The 22,401-nt window shown below is 43.8% G+C and overlaps 1 protein-coding gene across 1 annotated transcript in view; it reads right to left on the minus strand.

Moving 5' to 3' along the window:
- Window positions 1-17,231, minus strand: part of KCNQ5 (potassium voltage-gated channel subfamily Q member 5) — a 459,915-nt gene extending 442,684 nt beyond the window's left edge. Inside the window, exon 1 of the mRNA XM_074988875.1 lies at window positions 16,613-17,231. Coding sequence (XP_074844976.1) covers window positions 16,613-16,968 — 356 coding nt within the window. The 5' untranslated portion in view covers window positions 16,969-17,231. The remainder of the gene's footprint in view (window positions 1-16,612) is intronic.
- Between the last annotated feature and the right edge of the window lie 5,170 nt (window positions 17,232-22,401).

Raw genomic sequence — 22,401 nt, forward strand, 5'->3', positions numbered from 1 at the left:
TTTTCTATCAGAAAACAGGGTTTTCGCAGTTACACTTTATAACAATATATTAGCATAAAGTGATGATAAAGGCTCTCTTTCACCATCTTCATAAATATCAACATTTTTGACGGCTCAAGTGAGCGACCTACCACATAATGTGTTTTTAATCAAACACATTTCAATGCTGTTAATACCGTACTTCATTTTGACAAAAAGAGCAGTTGAAAATAATATAACTTCTGTTTAAGTTTTTTCTAAACAAATTGGTCTTTCACTGTGCACAACAAAAGGTACGGAAAAAGGGAACTAATACATGGTAATCCAAAGGTATCATTAAATGAGTTTGGGAAGGTTGATTGAGCATTAGTGGCAAAGCCCTGAACTAATTATGCAGGTCATGTGCAACTATGGCTGATAAATTCTTCAGACCACGGTGTAATTTATTTTGCTTCTGTCACAGAACAGAAGAAAAGATACCATGCCAACTCTAATAAGTTTGACAAATGATTTATATAGGTTGCAAAAGATTTAAATAAGTCCAGTCTATGTCCCTGAATATTTTTGAAAACTAAGATTTATTTGTTGGAACTACAGCCCATCTACACACCTGTAAAGCCAAGATGTTTTAATGACCATCTTCAGATCCTGTAGTCATAGTTACATGTAACTTCTAAAAATGATCTCACAAATTTCAAATGTCAGACTGGATACCTCCCAAACTGCAACAGCTAAATACAACTCTCTAATATTAGATACCTGACTTCCAATACTCTTCCAGTGGGGGGTGGGGAGAGAATGAGTGTTTGTAGCTCTGATTTTTTTTAACTAAATGAAATACTTTAAACATGTCAAGGTCCAGGACCCAGTATTATTTATTCATTCAAGGCTTAGGACAGGCAAGAATTTCAGGAAGACTTTACAGGGAAAAGGCACCAAACTTTCTTAAGACCCCTGTTCTTTTCTTATTCCATTTTTTGTTCTTACTTTGGTTTGGAGTTTTTGGGAGTTTTCCGGTTGGTGGGTTTGGTTTAGTTTGGTTTAAATGGGGGCTGAGAAGTTTAGAATGTTAAAAATAATCCTGGCTAAGGTGAATCATTGGAGAGAATGCAGGCAGCAGTGTTGCCAAGTAAATAGAGTTTACTATCTAACTGTAGTTTACTGCATGGCTGTAAAAGAAAAAGAATCTGTTGCACAGATATCATTACTACATAGGTATTTATACCATACATATATTGGGGAGTTTCCATTTAAAAAAAAAAAAAACAGCACTTATCAAAAGTTACCAAGTAGTATCTGACTTTACCTCAATATTCCTAGTCTTAGAGGTGTAGCCATGTTAGTCTGTAGCATCACAAAAAACAAGCAGTCCTGTAGCACCTTAAAGAACAAATTTATTTATTAGGTAATGAGCATTGGTGGGCAAGACCCACTTCTTCAGATTTTCAGATACCCACAAAATTACCTAATTAATAAACCATTACCTAATAAATAAATGTGTTAGTCTTTAATGAGCTACACGACTACTTGTTTTTTGTTTTCACGATATTCCTCTATGCTTAGATCAAGAAATACCCAGATGCCAAAGGCTGTCACATTGCTATGCCAAGATTTTTACTGATTTCAAATATACATATTATAATTAAATGGCTAGTGAGAATGTGTACCAAGAATAAGAACAACATGCCTGTGTTTCTTAAGATCTGTGCTACCAGCAGTTGGAAAAAAAGATACTCATTGAAATCAAAGGTCAGGAAGTAGTACGACTGCAGCTGGAAGGTCTGAGTTCTAACTCTTCTACTGCCATGAAGTTCCCAAAGCACACAGATAGCTGTTGTGCAAAGCCATGAAGCGGTTACACTGATTTCAGCAGAAGCATGACTTGAATTACTGCAGATATCACCGTGTCAAAGAAATTATCTGTTTAACCTAATAGGCTGCAAGTAATTGTGTTGTATACCACTACCAGCTACTGAATGGAATCAGAGCTGCTCAACTCAGAGTGATACTGTTAACAAGGGGCCTGTGTTTGGATATGGAATGTCTGGATTCTGATCTCACTGACGCTAATTTCCTAGTGACCCCACTGTGCGCTTGCCCATACTACACGATTTTGATTGAGAAGGCTCTTCAGTCTAACAAAAGGTATAGCATCCAATGGGTAAAAGTTGATGCTAAACAAAGTCAGACTAGAAATAGGTCACACATATTTAAGAGTAAGGCTACACTACAACAGTGACACTACAATGATCTGTCAAAAGAAGTCACCATCAGAAGAGAAGTCCCAACAAAACTTCTGTCGACAGAGCACGGCCACACACAAAAGCCAATTGGAAGAGCATCACATGCTGTCAGAGCAGCTGGATTGCCCAGCTGCTCTCTCGACAAAACAGGCACCCAGAAGCACAGCAGATAGGGCTGCTCATTGTTCTGGACTCCCTGTCTGTTGAGAGAAGGCCCCCGCCCCCAGAGCATCCACACAGCCTTTTCTACCGACAGAACCTGTCGACAAAAGGCACTCTTCCTCATCTGGGAGAGGCATAAGGTTGTCAGTGGACGTGCTGACTTTTGTCAACAAACTGTGAACTAAACACATTTTGCGTGTGGGCGTTCCACTGTTTTTGTCAGTAAAACTTATTAGTGTAGCCACAGCCTAAGGGTTATCACCATTGGAATGATTCACCATCATGAAAAACTTATAAAAACTTCCACTCTTGATTTATAAGAAGCGCTTTAGGAAAAGCACAGCTATTAGACTGGATATCAGAATTAATGGAGTTATGTCATATGTCCTGTGTTATACAGGAAGTCAGATTTGATGATCTCAGTACTCACTTCTAGCCTTAAAATCTGTGACTTATGGTACTAAATGCACTCACATTTTAAATCAGGGATTCCCAACGTACGGGTTGGGACTCAAACATGGGTCACCATTGGATTTTCTAAGGGTTGCCAGCCAGGCAGCTGAGTCTCACATGTGGCTCTTTAAGGAGCCATTTGCAGCTCCATTCGCTGCCGCCACTCACTCCTCTGGCTGCCAGTCCCTGCCCTGCTGCACTAAAATGGAATTCTATGTAATTGGTTTAACTGCTGGCAGGAGGGATCAGGCCATTAAACCAATTACATTGAGTCCCATTTCAGCACGGCACGGCAGGGAACTGCCCATGCTGCAACTGGGGGAAGGGAGTAGGATGGCTGGGGGGAGAGGGGAGCCATGTGGAGGCAGCAGCAGCAGCAGCCCAGCAAAGGAGCATCGGGGGCAGAAGCAACAGCAGCAGCACTCATGTGAGGTAGGTGGGGGCATAGTTTGGGGCTGGAAGGGGTTTAAGCCTGGGGCGGGAGGGGAGAGCCAGATTTAAAAAAAAAAAGTGTTCCTGGGGAGGACCTCTTCCCCCAACCCCCGGTTTTGAATTGCCTTGGGTCACAAAGTCTTACTCAATTGTCAAAATGAGTCACCATCTCGAAAAGGTTGGGAACCAGTGTTTTAACTAGTCTAATACCTGTATTCAACAGGACAATATTGCATATTTTAAAAGTCTACGCTTTTTAGAGCATTTCAGCGGAATGGCTGTTCTACTATGTACACTATTCAAGCATACACACCATTAGTAAATTCACTGTTATACAACACACACACGAACATTTTCAAACATTCATATTGAACAGACAAAGATTACTAACTTTAAGTGTATATCACTGTATATTTATAAAATCAAGTTTAACTTTCTAGCCATTCTTAACTATTTCTCTCCCTGTGCTACCAAAGCCAATGGATTTGGGTCCATTTAAAAATTGGGGCTGAATATGGCTCAGCATGTCTGAAAATCCTTTCCCCTTCTCCCTTGAACAACCCCTCCCACCCCCATCTGAGTTTTTCTAGTAGCTTGTCTCAAAATGCCATTTTATTCATCCGCAGATAAAGGTGTGGAAAACCTCTCAGAAGAATGTATCACTATTAAAACAACAGCAATGTACAACTGAAAGCAACACAACTTCCAACTTTAAAAACTGAGCTGGTAAACTTGTTCATTTTGGATCATGGGGGAATAAAATCCCAGTTCACATCCTGACTTACTCATCAACCATTTTAGTCATTTTTAGATATTCTAGTCCCCTTGCAGGCCAGTGAGGCTTGAGGGTACTCATCATAAGAAAAATTATTATCAAATTGTGGATTAGTAAGTGAATATCACCATTTTATGGGATAAGAAGAGGGAAGGTATTCACAAGTATCAGTAGCTGGTTAAAAGACAGGAAACAATGGGTAGCATTAAACAGTCAGTTTTCACAATGGAGAGAGGTAAATAGCTGAGTCCTCCACAAGACGTGTAAGTAGGAAGAGTGATGTTCAACATATTCATAAATGATCTGGAAACGGGGGAGATTAACTGTTGCAGATGGTATAAAAAAATCAAACAAGACAGTTAAATCCAAAGCTGACTGTAAAGAGGTACAAAGGGATCTCATCCTTTGACTGGGGTGTCTGGGCTATAACATGGTGGATAAAATTCAGCAATGAAGAGTGCAAAGTAATGCATACGGCGGGCGGGGGAAACTGGACACACAAAATGATGGATTCTAAACTGTGCGTACTAACAAGAAAACTTTGCAGTAATTTTCGATAGTTCCCTCAAAACAGCTGCTTAATGTGCAGCAACAATAATAAAAAGACTCGGAGAATGTTACAAAACATTAGCGAAGTGACAGGTTACAAGAGAATATATCATACCACCATTATATAAATCTGTGGCAGGCCCACACCTTGAAGACTGTGCACAGTTCAGGTTGCCCCATCTCAAAAAAGATGTTAGAACTGGGGAACAAGTACAGAGAACAACAAAAATTATTAGCAGCATGGAACAGCTTGTATCTGAGCTGAGATTAAAAAGACAGACTGTTCATCTTAGGAAAGATGCAACTAAAGGGAGAATATGATAGAGCTCTCTAAAACCATAAGTGATGTAGAGAAAATGAGTAGGCAAGTGCTATTTATCCTTTCACATAACAATAACACGGGGTAGCAGCAAGAGAACCAAGAAGCAGCAAATTGAAAACAAACAAACGGAATGCAGCCAACCAGTGCTGTGAAGGCCAAAAGTGTAACAGGGAGAGGAGGGAAGAGGGTTTTGAAAAGAATTGGATAAACTGGTGGAGGATAGGTCCATCAGTAACTATTAGCCAAGATAATCAGGGAGGCTCCCCATGCCCTGAATGTCCATAAACCTCCAGCTGCCAGAAATCTCTGACCCGAGCCACTGTCGAGGTACTGGACTAGATGTTCCATCACCTAGCCTGTTTGTATGGCACCAATAAAAGATAAAGGCTGCAGGCCAAATTTAGATCCTATGTAATTTTTGTTCTCATACAGACATATGTGAGTGCTGCAAAAGCAGAACATAAAAAAAAATTCTCACTCAAACGTTGGCACAAGACCCCTAAGTAGATTATTCTTGCAGGACCAGAAGTATTTTGTATGAGATGTGCGACAAATGGTAGAAGAGCAGATCTCCAAAACAAAAATGCTGTTCCTAATATCTCACCCCAAAATGCCTCCTCTACATCTCTGATGAATCATAGAATACTAGAGCTGGACAGAATCTCAAGAGGTCATCAAGTCCAGTCCCCTGCACCCATAGCAAGAACAAGTACCATCTATCACCCCTGACAAATGTTTGTCTAATCTGCTCTTAAAAATCTCCAACAATGAAGATTCCACAGCCTCCCAAGGCACTTTGTTTCAGTGCTTCACCACCCAGACAGTTAGGGAATTTCCAGCTTCCATTTAAGCCCATTGCTTTTTGTCCTACAGTCAGAGATAAAGGGGAATAACTTTTATCTATCCTCCTTGTAACAACCTTTTAGATACTTGAATGCTGTTATGTCCCCTCTAGGTTTCAGTCTTGAGGGGGCTCAGTTACACTTCTTGGTGATTTCATTTCAGGAATATAAACATACCAGGGATGTGGTGGAATTTAGCCCAAGGACACTTACAGAAAACATACTTAGTCATGATGATGTTGAAATATTTTCATTGCAACATTTTAGTAATCACTAATTAGTGACATTCAGCATTCAAATGAGACAATCCCTGCCCCAGAAAAGTTTACTGTCTACATTTTAGAGAAACTGTACCAAGTGCACAGCCAGCCACGAATGACAGATTAGGACAGAATAAAGGTGAAGAATAAGGGCATTGACAATGATGTTCATAATTGCTGAGACACTTTTAGTCACAATGTTGTTGACCATATTGCCTATGTATGAAGTGATTACAAGAAATATCAAAGACGTCACAGGGACCTTGCTGAAGAGAAGTAAGACTTATGTACACTGTACTTTTCTTTATAAAATATTTTATGAAAAAAATCTTTTTTTCATGCTAATTTGCTTATTTATTGATTGAAGGATTTATTTTCAACCAGGTGTTTAATTTTAAACCAGTAGCTTACCTTCAGCCACCAGCAATCTTATTAACATTCATTGCATTATATATAAAATGTAAAATAATGAAATGTTTGCATTTTAAATTCGTAATAGGCATTCATTTGCAGTGTTTATTCTCAACATTTATGCTATTAGACACTGAACAGCATTAGTGCTGTGAACATAATGCATGGACAGTTTTCAAACTAAACTGAAATATCAAAGAATTGCTTGAAAAATTGAATTATTCACCATTGGTTTTTATTAGGAACATGTCCAGGTTTCCATGCATTAGAAAGAATCATTTGTTCCATTGTTCCATGTATGGAAAAATGTATGTAAGAAATTACTGTGACATTATTTAGTGCCATAGTATTTTCAAGACTCTTGGTTCCTTTTGTAACAATTAGTTTTATAATTATTTTTTCTTTAAAATTTCACAATGCATAACCTATTTTATTCATTTGTAGCCTGCTGAAGTAAACAGGTAAAGATGCAGTCTAAAGTGTATTCTGGCATTCTGACTGCCTTTTAAAGAAAGGCAGTGGACCTGAAGTTTATATAGCACAAGTGAAACTGAAACAGACAGGAATGGATTTTTACCAGCAGTTTGTCATCCAATCAGTTTATTATAACTACTTTTGCCTACACGCAAAACCCCCAGTCAATCCAATAATTAAAAAAAAAAAATGTTACCTTTTATATCCGTGGAGGTTTCATCCTGAGTTAGGACTTCAGGATTTACCCCAATACTACAAGCCAACATATGGCCTTGAGATTTGGCCCGCTAATAATACACAATGAATTGTTCTATCCACAAATATTTACTATTAATGTCTGAATCAAACATTATGTTGTATTCTTTTGGTTGAAATACGACGCAGTAACCATAATAAAAGTGTGTGAGCACTGATTTACTGGTATTTTACATTCATTTCCATAGCTATGGTGAAGTTAGGCCTCCTGCTCAGAAGCTGCGCACCTCAGAATATTGTGTCAGTCATTACAGGCTGAACCTCTCTAATACAGTACTTTGGTCTGGCAACAGCCACATGATTTCTGTTAGCTGGATAACCACTTATGGGCAGCCCCATAAAGTTTATTTATAGCTATGACTCCTGGCTCACTTTGTTCTGGCTGTTATTTAGCTCTAACGTACCCCTAAACATCTTCTAAGAACCCAGTAATCAGTGAAAGTGTTGGTAATGCCACTAGACAATATTGACCTCCCACATTTCAGCACCAGTCATGTCCCAAGGGTGCCGGATTAGGAAAGTTCCACCTGTAGCATTTTACCATTATGTTCCGTTGTTCTTTTTGTAAAATATTTTTGCCTTTTCTAAGTGCAGCAAGGGGGTGCTGGTTATTCAGTAGACAGCACTTGTTTGTCTCAGCATGAAATAGGACCAAATTTTTTTTTCTGAAAATGCTGAAATAATTCAGTGTTCAGGTAAACCTAAACATACGTGAATGCCACAGTTAGCCATTTGAGGCCAAAATGATGCAAACTCCACTAGCCTGACATTATTACCACTTTCCAGGATATAAAATACTGTAACAAATGATGTACTCTTGTCATCTCTACTCTGCGATGGAGTGTATTGTCCCTTTGGGGCCATGGAAAGTACAAGGTTAGCCTCATCGAGAAACCCTGAGGTTCTAGTCCAGGGTTCTATGAAAGGAGACAAAGTTCAACTGGCACTGAACAGAAGGAGATGGGCTCATTAGCCTCTTAAGGTACCGGAAGATTGATGCAGTGGCAATCAACCTTTTCGGGTTCAATTTCCTCTGCCGAGTGAGGCTGCTCTAAATTGAGCCATAAGGGCTCCACCACTGACGCTGGTACATCTTGCTGTTGTGACAAACTTGCTTGGCCATTCACATAACCTATGAAGGAACCTTTGGACTCAATTAGTGTCATTTATGGGAGTTAAGAGGTTTGTTCTGGTCTCAGCAAAGAAACTGCTTTATGATCATTCTGTAATGGATGAAGGAACTCTGGAATAGGTGCTGACTTTGCTTTCTTAACTAAACTGTGGTGATAACCCCATAGGCAGTCTATAGCCTTTGTCAGCAAGGTTATCATTCTAGATGAACATACCAGACTTAATACTCAAGAATATAAGAGGGAAAGAGAATCATGTTCTTGCTTATTTCAATCACCTGCACAAGATGAAGGTGTCCCTAAAAAGTAAAGATATGATATTATAGAGAGGTGTGTCTTGTTTAGAAAACTGTGACTCCAACTAGATCCACTGTATTTATATGGTAAGGGCCTGCCTGCCAGATACTATTGTGTTGTTTAGAGCTCAGCCCTCTTGCCCACATATAAAGGGCCCTGATCTATCCACATTAATGGCAAAACTCCCTCAATTTCAGAGGAGCAGAATCAGACCACAAACCTACAGTAAAAGAAATACAAACCTGAGTAAAATCAAGACATCATGACACTTTAAGCTAGAAGATGCACTAGATGCCTAGTTAGAGGTCACTAAAATACAGTAAGCCCTCAATTTAATGGACTAATGGACGGACAGGGAAACGGTGTCCATTAATGCCGAAAGTCCGTTATATCCAAATGGACATGCTGTATGATGATGCACTGACCTTCCCAGCCCATCACTCTCTCCTGTGCTCTGCCCTGCTTCTTCCTTTCCGCCCTCTTGCCCCATTCTTCCTCTAACACCTCTATCTCCCAATTACCAGGAGAGGAGGCGAATGCCAGTCTGACTCCTTCCACCTCCTGCAGCTCTCAGCACTGAGCCACCCATGCGAAGGTAGAGCATGGCTGCCTCTAGGATGCCAGCGGGCAGCTGCCTCTGACAAGATGGCTGCTGCTCAGCACCATTGCTGGCAATAGCAGCCGGGGCCAACATGCTCCACACTGTGGGAGGAGAGCTCCCAAGCCCTGCTGCAGCCTCCTCCCGCCAGCTCTTCTGGCCCCAGCCGCTGCAATGGCCCCTCCAGCCTCAGTGGTCCCAGATGCTCTGGCAGCTCCTCCAGCCCCAGGAGCAGCTCTGGTGAATCTCTAGCATTTATTTAAGGTGCGTTGTGGGGGAGCTGGCAGACAGCATCCATTATATCAGGGTCCGTTAAATCAAGGGTTTACTGTATAGCAAGACGCTACATATTATGGACCAAGCAAAAATACATGAAGTGTTACTGTGAGACCTGTGTAGCTTACATTATTGAAAAGGAAATTATTCTACTTATTTTCAATATGTTTGTTCATATAGATAAGGTGTATTTCTTATTAAAGTATCTCTTCCTTATAGGGAAATACTCATGGAAAAATTCAGTCTTAGATTTTCTAGGATAAATTAAGGATCAGTATTATAGCAAATACCGAGTTCAGTCATGACTGATTATAGAGCATAAAATGCTACCAATTTGATCATTACTCATAATTCATATGGAATTATCAGAAAAATAATATTCATAATACTTCATTCAGATATAAAACAGCAGTAATTTAAATGCTGATGCATATGGACAATTTAGTCACATTTTCCCACTGTAATTTGGAAGGTTTGCCAGAAGAAGTGATCATGCTCAAACAGAGGAATTAAGTTTCCAGTGTGTTTATCCTATTTAAAAAAAAAAAATTAAAATCACTAAGAATTACAGAATTTATCAGCCAAAATGTGTTACATAAGTGCTGTCCCCTAAGAAAGCCAGAACCTTTCTGGCCTCTGCAGTCACCCCAGCTGCTCCTTCTTCCATGTTACACACAGCATCCCATTCTGCACTAGGCATTCAGGGCTGTCCTCTCCCTTGGATCACATACTTTATTCCACCCAGCCTTTTTTCCAAATATTGCGTTTGGAACCTTTGGTATTAATGAGCTTTTACATATGTACAAGACCCCACGTGGGCGCAGGGTTCTCTCTGTCGGATTGCCAATCAGCCATTGGTAGAGTGATTCTAAAAACTTCAAATTCTTCCATAAACAGACACACCACACCCGTTAATGGGAAGGGGTGGCAACTGCATCACGGCCTGGAGATTCAAAGGGGAGATCCTGGCTGCTTCCGATACTGCTGCACTAGCAAAAGGTGGAGCTCCAGGACCCTTTGCCATTGGCATGCTGCTCTGCATGGCTGTAAGGGTTGGGAGGCAGAGGAGAGGAGGCAAACCTCTGTCTGGGCAACACTAAGGACTGACTGTCCTCAGCACTGCCCCTTCTGCACAAGGCCCCACCCCTTTCAGGGGCATGAAGCCAGCCCGTAAGCATACCTTGCTCTGGGGCTCACTATAGCTGTCAGCTCCACTGAGGGAGATACCCTAAGGCACATCACGCTCTCAATTTACACATTTAAGAAAAATGGACCCAAGATTAGCCAGAGCAAAATGGAGATGCGTTCAAGGAGTCCAACTCCAAAGCAGACTTTCATAGGGGGAGAAAAGACGCACAGGAAAATAGAGATTAGCCCTAAACCATTTCTCAGTGATGGGAGATGTACGGTATTCCCAGGTATTGCCTTCTTTAGAAGTCTGTTCCAAACAATGGCCCAGAACACTGTCTTTTCTACTGGGCTCATGCAGGATTCACTATTCCTTCAGGCTATTCCTTCCCCCCCCCATGAGGAAACAAACACAATGTAGCTCATTTGCACAGTCTTTTAGGTCCAGGACTCTCTTTGTCCAGGAATGTTTTTTGTTCTTTTTTCCCACCCACAGGCTGGGGAGCAGTTCTGCTTTTGGTGGCAACCCAATGTTTCCCCTGGACTAGCTATCTGCTGTGGAGCCAGCATCTGCAGCCTTGTGGAGCTTACATAGCTCAAGGCTGAATATAACATGTAAGACTGGGCCCATACTACCCTAGGTCACACCCAAAGAGACTGAAATGAACGTAAGTGAAAACCACCAATATTTATTTTCCAGATATGTAAGTAATATGAACATCAGTTGCATAATATCTTGAAAATTCCACAACACTCAGTAGCTCTTAAGCAAAACTGTTGCCCATGGAACAGTAAAGGGAAGAGGAGTAATGAAGATTGTCTGCTCTTTTTTTCCCACCATCACAGGTAATAAATTATAGGAAGGCAGTCTGCAATTGTTGTAGTATTGTTGTTGGTGTGCCACTGTTTTAAGTGCTATCACTATTTAACATAATTACATTATACATCAAAATACGGAAAACAAATTTGCCCCGGTAGGCACAATCATGCAGTTTTTTTACATTATATATATATTTGCTCCCAGCACACTATACCCATGATATATTTATGCTGAAATGCCTCTACATTTTTATTGTTATACAAAAGAAAAAAAAGTCTCTGTCCCTGTACTTAGCCGAAAGTTCATTGTCTTCCTCCTCTGTTCCCAACAGAATTGAATTTTGTAAAGCAACGCATATTTTTGCAAGTGCAGACTCTGACCCTGGAATCAGACTTAAACAAGCAAAGCCCTGTATCTGCACGCAGCCCTAGGGCTCCCCAGGACTGCCACGTATAATTCAGGATAAGCCCTGAATGATAGATAAGACAGAATTCCAACATCAACTGCTTATTGCTGACACAAGACTGTTTGTACTACTTCAACTGTGGTGTTGCCTTATGTTAACCCAAACACTATTCCTCCCAAGAGCCTTCAATGTTAGAAAAAGCAAACTAGAACTCCAAGTAAAACAACGAGAAGGGGGGAAAATAGAAATAAAATACTACCTACTATATTTTGTGACTAGTTAATCAGAGAAATAATACAGACAAAGAGTTGAAGAAGTGCACAATGTCTAATTTCAAAGTAACTCTCCCATACAGTAACTTCTTGTGTTCGATTATATTTATTGTCACTGATAATCATTAAATCAGTATTCAATGGTCACCTTAACAAAAAAACAAACAAATAATGTTTGGAAAACAGTTCTTAGTAATATTCAGTTTTAATATTGGAAGATTTTACAGTGGTCCTCCAAATGAACAATAGTTTCCTGTTGTTTCTGAACAAACTCAAAAAAGCAGCATTCTAGAGGCTGAGAGAAATGTTTAAAATTAAGTGCTTTAGTGTATTTATATGTTAAATGTTAGCACCATCATTTGTCTATGTGATGTGATATGAAGGTTTTACTAGCATGAGTTTGAGGCTGACCAGCTTCTTATTCACAGTGGCTTCCCCTCCCCAGCCCCCTGCCACTCCCATAGCAGCAGAGCGCAGTGCCTGGGTGTGTCAGGGTGCACGGAGCCACATGTGCCTTGCAGGAGCAGGGAACCAGGTAACACACCTCTCCCATCCCCCTCAAACTCAGAGGATGAAGCACCTGCCACAGCTCAGAAAATTCTACAATCTGACATACCCTATTTCCCAGGGTTGCTAGACAAAAAGTTCAGGTGTATCTCAATGTTCCTGAACAGCTAGCTTTCCTTACACCTTTATTTTAAATGGGAAAGAGGAAAACCTTTTTAAATTTTGACTATTATACATTAAACCCTCATCTAAAGTTCTTCTGCATGGAGAAACTCCATGAGAGTTCCACTGCAGGGCTGGCTCCTGATTAGCTAATTCCACTCACAAATAATGCCCCTTGCAGGCTACCAAAGTTCTAATTTTAAAAAGAATTGAAAATTTTACAAAAAAATAATAGTTAAGCATATACCATCTTACAAATCAGAGAGATTTTTACATTCCAAGTTAAACCTTAATTTAAGACAGGTGTAACAATGTACAGCCCCTACCTAGAGCAGCAATACTAGACCTTAGATATGTATTAACTAAGCTCAAAATGGCACATCAACAAGCACATCACTTTCAAAAGATTTATCATTTTTAACATCAGCGTAGCTGTGTAAAAAAATTGCCAAGCTGAAGTCATGTTCATTATGAATGTTCCATGTGAAGTTATGATCAGATGGTTGGCAAAAGCTGCATATGAAATACTGAATTGCATACATTCTTTACTTTATGTAAACTTATTATCCCTCAATTTATGAATATAATTCATTCAATGAAAACTATTCGTAAGGTGAACATTCATAAATCGAGATTGGAGCTGCTGGCAGAGCACTGACTGTACTGCAGATGCTCAGATGAAGGTTGGTTATTTGTTGTAGCAAAAACAGTGTTTGTAAATTAAAAAAAAGTCAGTATAAATTTACTTGGTTTGTTGTAGCAAAAATTCATAAATTGAGGGATAAGTGTATATTCTTTTAGTTGTCTATATGTAATACATAAAAACTGCATCCAAACGAAAACGCTGTTTGCCAGATTGTCACCCAATGGAGCTTCAATTGGCCAAGTCAAAATTCACATTAAAATGAGAATTATAATAGAAACACTGACAAATCCTTAAACCAGTGCCGCTACGAGGTGCTTCAACAGCATTTCTGAGCTGCTTCACACAGCTTTGATCAGGTAAAAAGATACTATGTTGGCATTTCCCATTGCCAAAATTGCCATTTGCAATTAAAAGCTAGAATTGGCCCTCATTCCATGCAGGCAATTATCTAAAGGCATCTGGCAATCTTCTTGTTTACAGTGTTGCTGTGTCATGACTTCACTTTTTGGAAATTTATTTTTGTGTAAGTTTAATACTATCAACTTATTTTCACCTTGGATCTTATTTAACAGTTATCACTATGCTCTCAAATTAAACAGCAGAGTACCAAAGTATGACTGCTTGGCATTTACATGATGACTGCACTAAGATGCGTCCTAACAAGTACTTAAAGGATTTTCATAGTATCAATAAAGCACTGTCCATGCCAGAATAGGACTTAGAATAAAAGATTTCCATTAAAACCCAAATAGCAAAGTTGTACCCAATAAAAGACCAAAAAGAAAGGAAGTTCAGTCTACAAGATTAGATCATCATAATGAACCATTTAGAGAGGAATAAGTAGTTTTACCTACTTGACAAATCTCACTAAATGAAACATAATTTTAAACCTATTGCTGTTTTTTTTTTGTTTGTTTGTATGTTTTGTCTACAGCAATTTTGGTGTACTAAGTAAATCTATCCCTGAAGTACTTCATTAATCACAGTGCAGTCGTTCTTGGCAAGATACTCTATATGGCTATAAAAACTTCTTATTAAAGTAGGATTTGGAGATTCCCATGCTGGTATGACACAAAGCATTACTTGATCAAAGACAGCTTTTAACAGTTGCTTTATTACTGGAAGTGTTACTACTGACATTTGCTCACTGTACATATTCTTCTTCACAATGAAATTGCTGGAACTACCATTCAAAGAATAGTAACCTTGCAGCTGCTTTATACTATGTAGTAGGATAGTTTTCTAAATGTAGTGACCCATCCCCATACACAACTTTCTCTGCTTCTACGGACTCAAAGCACAATACTTAAAACTTAAATACTTAAAACTCGTTTGTTCAACTGGTTTTTAACATATTTGTTTTGATTTATTGCAACTTTCTGGGATTAGGAATGATGGTGAAGTGCTATGACTCCTAGACAAACTCTGACTTTATTCTGAATGATCTTTGGTGTAGGGCCATGCATGTGGGTTGAAATTAGACAGGATTAATCTTGAACTACTTGTTTTGGTAACCCTGGTGGTTGCTTAAGCCTTAAGGTATGGTGTTAAAGCCTACCTCACGTAAGCAACACTCTGTTTTAAATATACCCAAATTCTCTTTGAAGGATAATACCCAGACTCACAAGAAAAAAAAAAAAAAAACTCTACTAATGTACATTGTGCCCCCCTCCAAAACAGAAGAGTATGATACTAATACAAGATGCACAGGGGAAGGATATTAACATCCCAGTGATGAGATAAAGCAAGACTAAGCAATAAGATAACAGTTTAAAGCAGAGTTCCCCAAACTTTATATAGTCAGGACCCGTTTTTTTTAGTACTTCTTTTTGAGGTCCAAAAATAAACACATATAAAAATGAAAAACAAATAAATTGTCACTGTATAACATTTAGTCACAATAATACTAGTACATAGCAATAAATTGTATCCTTTCTAAGGACCAGTTTCCTTCTTCCCCACAAGGGCCAGTATTGGGCTGTGGACCATACTTTGGCAAATGCTGGTTTAAAGGGTTCTCCAAATTATGCCTAACTAAGAGATATAGGAAGGTACTTCTAAGATGTCCCAAATTAATTTATCATAATTATTACTAACAGGATGAACTCCAAAATTGCCAGTTATTCAACATTTCAATAAAACATTACAGCAATGTCATGGCCATTGACTGCACAGATACTTCCAACTGAGTTACACGGTAGTAATCTGTGTGAATACTAAATGAGCTCAGAATGATCAGAGTTATGAGAATACCTAAAATATTCAAAACGATGGTCACTCTGCCCTGCAGGATACAAATGAAAAACAGGCAATACTAATAACGGAGAAAGTACAAGGGTGATATTAATGACATTGCCTAGAGCCTCTGTCATGCAGAGTTCATGACCTCGCTCCGCATCCTGACCATAGTGGCTTTCTAACGTTATTTCAGTCAATGCCGATCCCCGAGCACCAGCTACAACCGCCTCTGAGCACAGCTTGGCTGCTGCTTCCTGCCTTTCCCGCGATCAGCCACCTGCACCCTCCCGTTTCCGGAGCAGACTGAGCGCGGCTGCAGAGCTGCGCGGCCCTAGGCACCAGCAACTCGGCTTTTGATTGAGCTTCTGGGAAGAGCACTAGGAGAGTCTCCAAACGCCCCACGCGCCACCCCGGCAGGGAGCGGCGGGCTACGAGCGAGGGAGCCCCACCACCCCCAAGCCCCGGAGGAGCAGCACTGGTTGCCGCGCCGCTCCGCTCCGCTGCGGGCTCGGGTCACGCCCCTGCTCCCACCTTCACCCCGCGCCAGGGGCGAGCCCAGCCCACCCTCTGCCTGTCGGGGACAGGGAGCACCCGGCCGCCACAGGAGGCGCCGCAGCACCTCAGTCCCTGGCGCTGCCGAGCGGCGGGGAGGTCCCTCAGGACCGCCACCACGTGGGCCTTTCCCCGAGCGCCCAGCGGCACGGCCGGCGGGCAGAGCGCCCCTCCCCCGCTGCCATGTGTTGGCACCGCGTTCACCGGGGAGGAGGGTGCTCGGCCCACGCCCAACGCTGACGTCTCTGAGCCACTTTTTGGCGGGTTTCTGGGCGGGCCCCTCCCTGTCAGCCGCCCCCCGCCGGGGCTTTCCCGCGAGAAGCGCCGCCACAGCCCGGCCCTCCAGTCCCGGGCCCGGGGATGTTGCAGGCAGGGCCAGGGCGGGGCCGCAGCCCGGCCTGGCTCTGCGGGGGCTGTACTCACACGAACGCGTGGTAGATGAACGCCCAGCCGCGGGGTCTCTCCAGCACGTTGTACAGATAGTTTTGCAGCCTGCGGTACTTGGCGTTGCGCCGGCAGCTCTGGCTGCTGTTGTACGACAGCGGCTTCCCCAGCAGGCTCATGCGGGCTCCCCCTTGCTTCCCCCTCCGGGGCTCCCGCGAGCAGCCGATGGCGCGGCCCGTGCCCAGCAGGAGCAAGCCGTCCCCTCGGGGCGCCGAGTTCATGAGCACCCTGCCGCGGCCGGCTTCCACATCCTTCATGCCGCTGCCCGGCCGGCTGCTCTTCACCCAGAGCCCGGCGGAGCCGCCCTCCTCTCCTCCGCTGGGCTTGCGGGGCATGGCATCCCCACGGGCGCGGAGAGTGAGGCAGGGGCGGCAGCGGGGCAGGGCGCGGGCAGCCGCCTGCAGATCAGCTGCCCGGGGGGCGGGAGGGAGGCGGCCCACGGAACCGGGGAGGAAGAGGGGCCCAGCGTGCAAACCGCTCCCCCGGCGCAGAGAAACGAAGCGGAGCGGGAACCGGGGGGCCACTTTGCTCCAGCAGGGTCCTTTCTCCCTCCGGGCCCTTGGCAGGGAACGAGCCCAGCAGTCTCCAAACACCCCGACTCGCCCCTCGGGTCACCCGACAAATAGGGGGGACCTCTAAGTCCCTCCCGCCCCCCGCTGCTGTGGCCCACACCTGCCCGTAACAAGCAGCGTGGCTCCCTCTGCCCTTTCGGTCCTCCGGCAAAGAAGTTTGAAATGACGCGGGCTCGCGGCTGCCCGGCTAGCTGCGTAGAGGGCTCCGGCAAGCAAACGGCAACGCGCCGCGGGAGAGGCTCTCGGGTTAGCGGGCTGCCTGCAAGTGCCAGGGCAGCTGGCGGCGGGAAACCAACCGGGAAGGCTCCTGTTTCGGACTCAGCTGATGCATTTTGCGCTCCCGCCACCTCAGTCACCCCAATCAGCTGGTGCTCGAATTCCAAGAGCGGCAGAGAGTCAGCGAGGGTGCTCGGCCGCTCCTGGAGCAACTCCTCCGAGGGGCGCCCGCTTCCGTAGCGCATCCACCACCATGCCCCCAGGGGCACCCGTGCCGCAAAGTGCCGGTACCACGCGCCGCCGGTCAAGTGCCATTCAAGTCGGCGAAAGTAAGACAACAGTTCAAGTCCTGTGAGCAGCAGCTCCTGGAAGGCTGCGGGGGAGACCCGGGGGCTGGAGCAGCCTCACTTCGTAGGTACCGCGCAGCTCCCCCACCCCACCGCCCCGCCCAATCGTACAACGATTTATGTCGGGAGCCTCAGTCCAAGCAGATCGCGAGTCTCACGCCGCAGACACCGATCGAGGCGCCAGGCTGTAAGGACCAGGGCGGAGGTGAAGTCCAAACCCGCAGGGAAGCAGCCCGCTTCTCCCGGGCTTGCAAACTGCCGGCGAGCGCCAGGCACGGGCACCCCCAAGGCTGGCCAGTAGGCGGCGGCGGAGCTGAGCGGAAGAAAACGAAGCGCCTCCGGCTGGGTGTATGCGTGGGGCGTCTGGCCGCTTCCCCACGGAGCAAGGTGAGTGTGCAGCAAAGCGCACCCGCAGCTGCTCCGTCCCCACGACCCCCCCCCTCCACCTCCGCGCAGAGGCAGGCGGGAGCTGCACAGGCTGCACCTCTCGGCTTGTTATTGATCAGCTACGTTCGGCTCCCGCCTGCTGGAACGCCTCGCCTAGACCCAGCCACGCGTGAAGCAACGTGCGCTCCCCACGGGACCCTCCTCTGAACGCGCCGCGCCACCCCCCAGTGGCACCGGCCAGCCGGGAGAATCGCTCAGGCTAGGAGATCACCGGCTGCCCCAAGACACCTAGGGACGGAGAAGTGGGGGATCCGTCCGCGGGGAGGCGCCAGGGCTGCTCATGCTGACGACCCCACGCTAGATCGGTGGTGATTTGCGCGCGCCCCCGTGTAATGCTTGTCCCCCCGTCCTCTTTAAAGCACATCTATTGCTGTAGTAAACCACAAAACGTCTCACTTCCTCTGACCGGGCGCCTGCTGCTGCTTGACATGCTGCAGCTAAAACTCATCAGCGTATCCATTTCCTGAAGGCAGCTGCGCGCCCTCCCTCCCTGCGCGCAGGCTGAGTAGAAATAAATCGTCCCGAAAAGGGCATATGGAGAGCGCAGAAAGCCTACTTCGTTTAACCGGAGTCACTTCTTCCCTTCGACCCCTTGAGGGTTTAGTTAGTTACCACACCTGCTCGTAGCTTCACTCTCTCTAACCTGCTTGTTGTGCTTGGGCACTTGGTTCATGTCACTTAACATTAGTTGCTATAGTTGATTTTCTGCAGTTGCAGGGACTGCTCTGTTAACAGTGTTAAGATAAATCTTAACAAAACAAACTTATGCATCCCTTTGCAAGTCTCATTCCTATATTAAATGTTTAACCGAGTGTCTCCTGAAAGCAGTCTCTGTTGAGTCTATTTGTTTAGACCAATTTTCAGACGTGCTTACACTCATTTTAACTAGTTTGGGACCTCTAAAATTAGGCCCTCAGCTGTTCCACATGTTGTTAAAGAGTATCTGGAGGTGAGAACAATTCACTAATGTCAAAATGATTAACAGACCATTAAGGGACTGCTCCTGCAAACATAAGCAAAACTTCTGTTAAAAGGTCTTATGACCAGCTTCCTTGGATGTTACCTTACTCTTCCAAATACACCCAGCTTAGCTGGATGAGAAGATCCAGCATAGTAAATGCATCATTTCACATGTGCTGGATAAACTAACAGGAAGATGGACATAGCAGTTGTGCTTTGTATCATCACATTATTTACAAAGCATGTGGTTCTGGATTTACCTGTCTGTTAGGTGTAGTGATGTTTTGGGCTGATGTAAGGGTAGTTTAGCAACACAAAAAGCTGATTCATATGGAGATAATGCATAACTTATGCTACTATAATCAGCAAATCAACACAGGTACTGATGTGTCCAGAACAGTTGTTTTCAGCTGATTAAACATTTTAAAGAAAATAAAAATGTAAGGTCTTGAAAGCTGGTTTGAAGTCTGAGAGCTTGGGGTTTTTTCTGTTTTTGTTTTTGTTTCTTTAAGGAGGCAATTGTTTAGAAGATTAAAAGAATGAGATTACGTCAAAATGGATGATCAAATAAATTAACTTTAAGCCTTTAACCCTAAATTTCTCTTAACAGGCAACTAGCATATTTTATTTAGTGTTGCAAAATGTCTCCAAAGTGCTCTAATCAGAGAATTTGATCTGCTTCTTGTCTTCACTAGACTTCCTCTTGTAAGCAACAGGAACTTTAAGAAACAAGAGTGAAACAGTGGAAACATCTTCAGAGGGGAAGGGAAAGAGCATATACTGAAATACTCTCTCATACCACACATACACAAATGAAAGTAAATGTTAACAGCTTCATGCAACTTACTCATTGTAAGTTCATTTATATTTATTTTTTGAAACCCATCACTTCTACTCTCTATTAGAATTGTAAACTGAGCTTTGTAAGATCTCCCTTTGCTAGTTATTTGCATTCTCCCTTTGCACTGTTGCAAGTGTTTAAGTCAGTTATCTCATTTTCTTCTTTCCTCTCCTTTGTGCCCATTGAGTAATGGGTATGTAAAGTAAGTGTTAAATTCCTGAAGACCTGATCCTGTAAATGCTTCCAGTGGTTTCCAAGCTTTTGAATTTTGAAAAACCCTCATGCCCCTAAACCTCTTCTTTACCAAGATCCAACCCCCGCTTAACAAAAAATTCAATTCGTAATTTAAAATAAACACAAAAACTTGATATAAAATGCTATTTAAAATTAAAAATAAACACAAATAGTATTTCTTGGCCCCTTGTGGGTGCCTGGTGCAGCCGCAGCTGGCTAGCTGCCTGAGCCCCGGGCCAGCTGCCTGCCCGAGCCCTGCACTGCCAGAGCTGCCCACCCAAGCTGACTGAACTCCACACTGCTGGGGCCAGCTGCCCTCCTGCCCACCAGCTGCCTGAGCCCAACGGGCCAGCCAGCCGATTCACTCACCCAAGCTCAGAGCTGCTGGGGGCCTGCCAGCCACCCTCCCCAGCTGCAGGCCAGCTGCCCGAGTCACCTGTCTGAGTCCAACACTGTGAGGGCCAGCCAGCCACCCACCAGCCTAAGCCACCTTCCCACCCACCAGCTGCCAGGCCAGGCATGCACCCACCCACCAGCCACCTGAATCCCACAATGCCAGGACCAGCTTCCCAAGCCCTGTGAGCTTTCCCACCTAAGCTCCATGAGCTGCCTGACCAAGACCCTCCTCTCCTCCAAAGCCAGGCACCACCAGCCCCAGTTCTTACCCCATCCCCCAAGCCAGGCACCCTCATCCCACCATCTAACCCCCTTCCCCGCAACCCACATTCACCTTTGCAGGAGGCAGCTAGCTCCATGTGGGTCTTTACCAGCTGTCTGCTTTTTATAGTGGCTGAGCCAAGGTCGCGCAGGTAAAACAGCAGGGGCTGAGAGCCAGAAGCAAAGTCCAGCTCTTTCTTGGGGTGAGGGAATGATGCGGAGGGGGGCAGGGGGGCTGGATCACCTCGCACCGCTCTGAAGTATCTTCATGCCTCCCTCCTTTGGGAAACCATGGCTTACGTGTGACTTCATACGTGTTACAAAGCTCAATGACTCACACCACTAAAGCACTGGCAGAGTTGGTTCCTAAATTCTAGAAGTTCTCGAAGTAAAATCACATCTCTGCAGGAACTAGAGGTGGGATCCATAAAGGGAATTAGTTATTGTGATTCTGAGTGTCCTAGAAAAAATTCCGCAGTCCACAAAATCTAGGCTTCTTTGCCAGCATGCTAGATAGGGAGCAGTTTAAATAACCAATGTGAGTTGCCACTAAGGGCTGCATGCTAAACCTCATCCTTCTTGCAGATTATGCTGCATTAAGCCCAGGCTGCAGGAAGGTACCTATCTGTGCTAGTGATCCAAAAATGTGGGGAAGATAGAGGACTTAAAACCTAAACTGCATGTCCTGAGCCAAGACAGTGACAGCCAGGGGAAAGAATCTACCTCTCTTATAACTCTTAGTCTAATGGCTAGAGCAGGGGTCTGCAACCTGCGGCTCCAGAGTTGCATGTGGCTCTTTAAGTTCTTTGTGGCTTCCAACACTATCACTGAAAAATAAACAAAAAACCAAAACCCTCCTGATTATTTTTCATAAATGGTGAACATCCAACCCCAACAATGAACAGCTCATCTCAATAGCAAACTGTACATGGTCTTGTAATGTTGGATAACTCCCCCTTTAATATGTGCAATGCATTACGGGATATGATATCGTAGCTGTGTTTTGATTGTGTTGCTTATAAAGTCCTGACTTTGAAAAGGAAAAGGAAGCTTGCCGCATTCCTGCTGTGAATATGCATTTTAAGAAAGAAAACTGAACTTAAACATGATGTAAAATTGGCATAATTAAAGTAGGCCAGAGTGAAAGTCAAGGAGACAGTGGTACAAACACACGTAAAGCCTGAAGAAATAGAATATGTAAAATGTTTGTGAACATCCTGCAATAAACATGTATCACATTAAAAATCATTGTGTGTCTTAAAATAGAGGTTACAAAATGAATGGTTTTACGTAATTTGCTAAGGACTGTCTCACATTTATATGTATTGCAGCTCTTGAATTATTGAGTTTTTTTTACCGAATTCAAAAAAAAAAATAGCTCTTCTTACTATTTTGGTTGCCATCCCCTGGGCTAGGGGATTCTAGGACATGGGAGACCTGTGGTTCAAGCCCCTCCCTTCTTGTGAGGGGAACAAGAGATCTGAGCAGGGCTCT

Source organism: Carettochelys insculpta, chromosome 3, assembly GCF_033958435.1.
Source record: "Carettochelys insculpta isolate YL-2023 chromosome 3, ASM3395843v1, whole genome shotgun sequence".
NCBI classification, from domain to species: Eukaryota; Metazoa; Chordata; order Testudines; family Carettochelyidae; genus Carettochelys; species Carettochelys insculpta.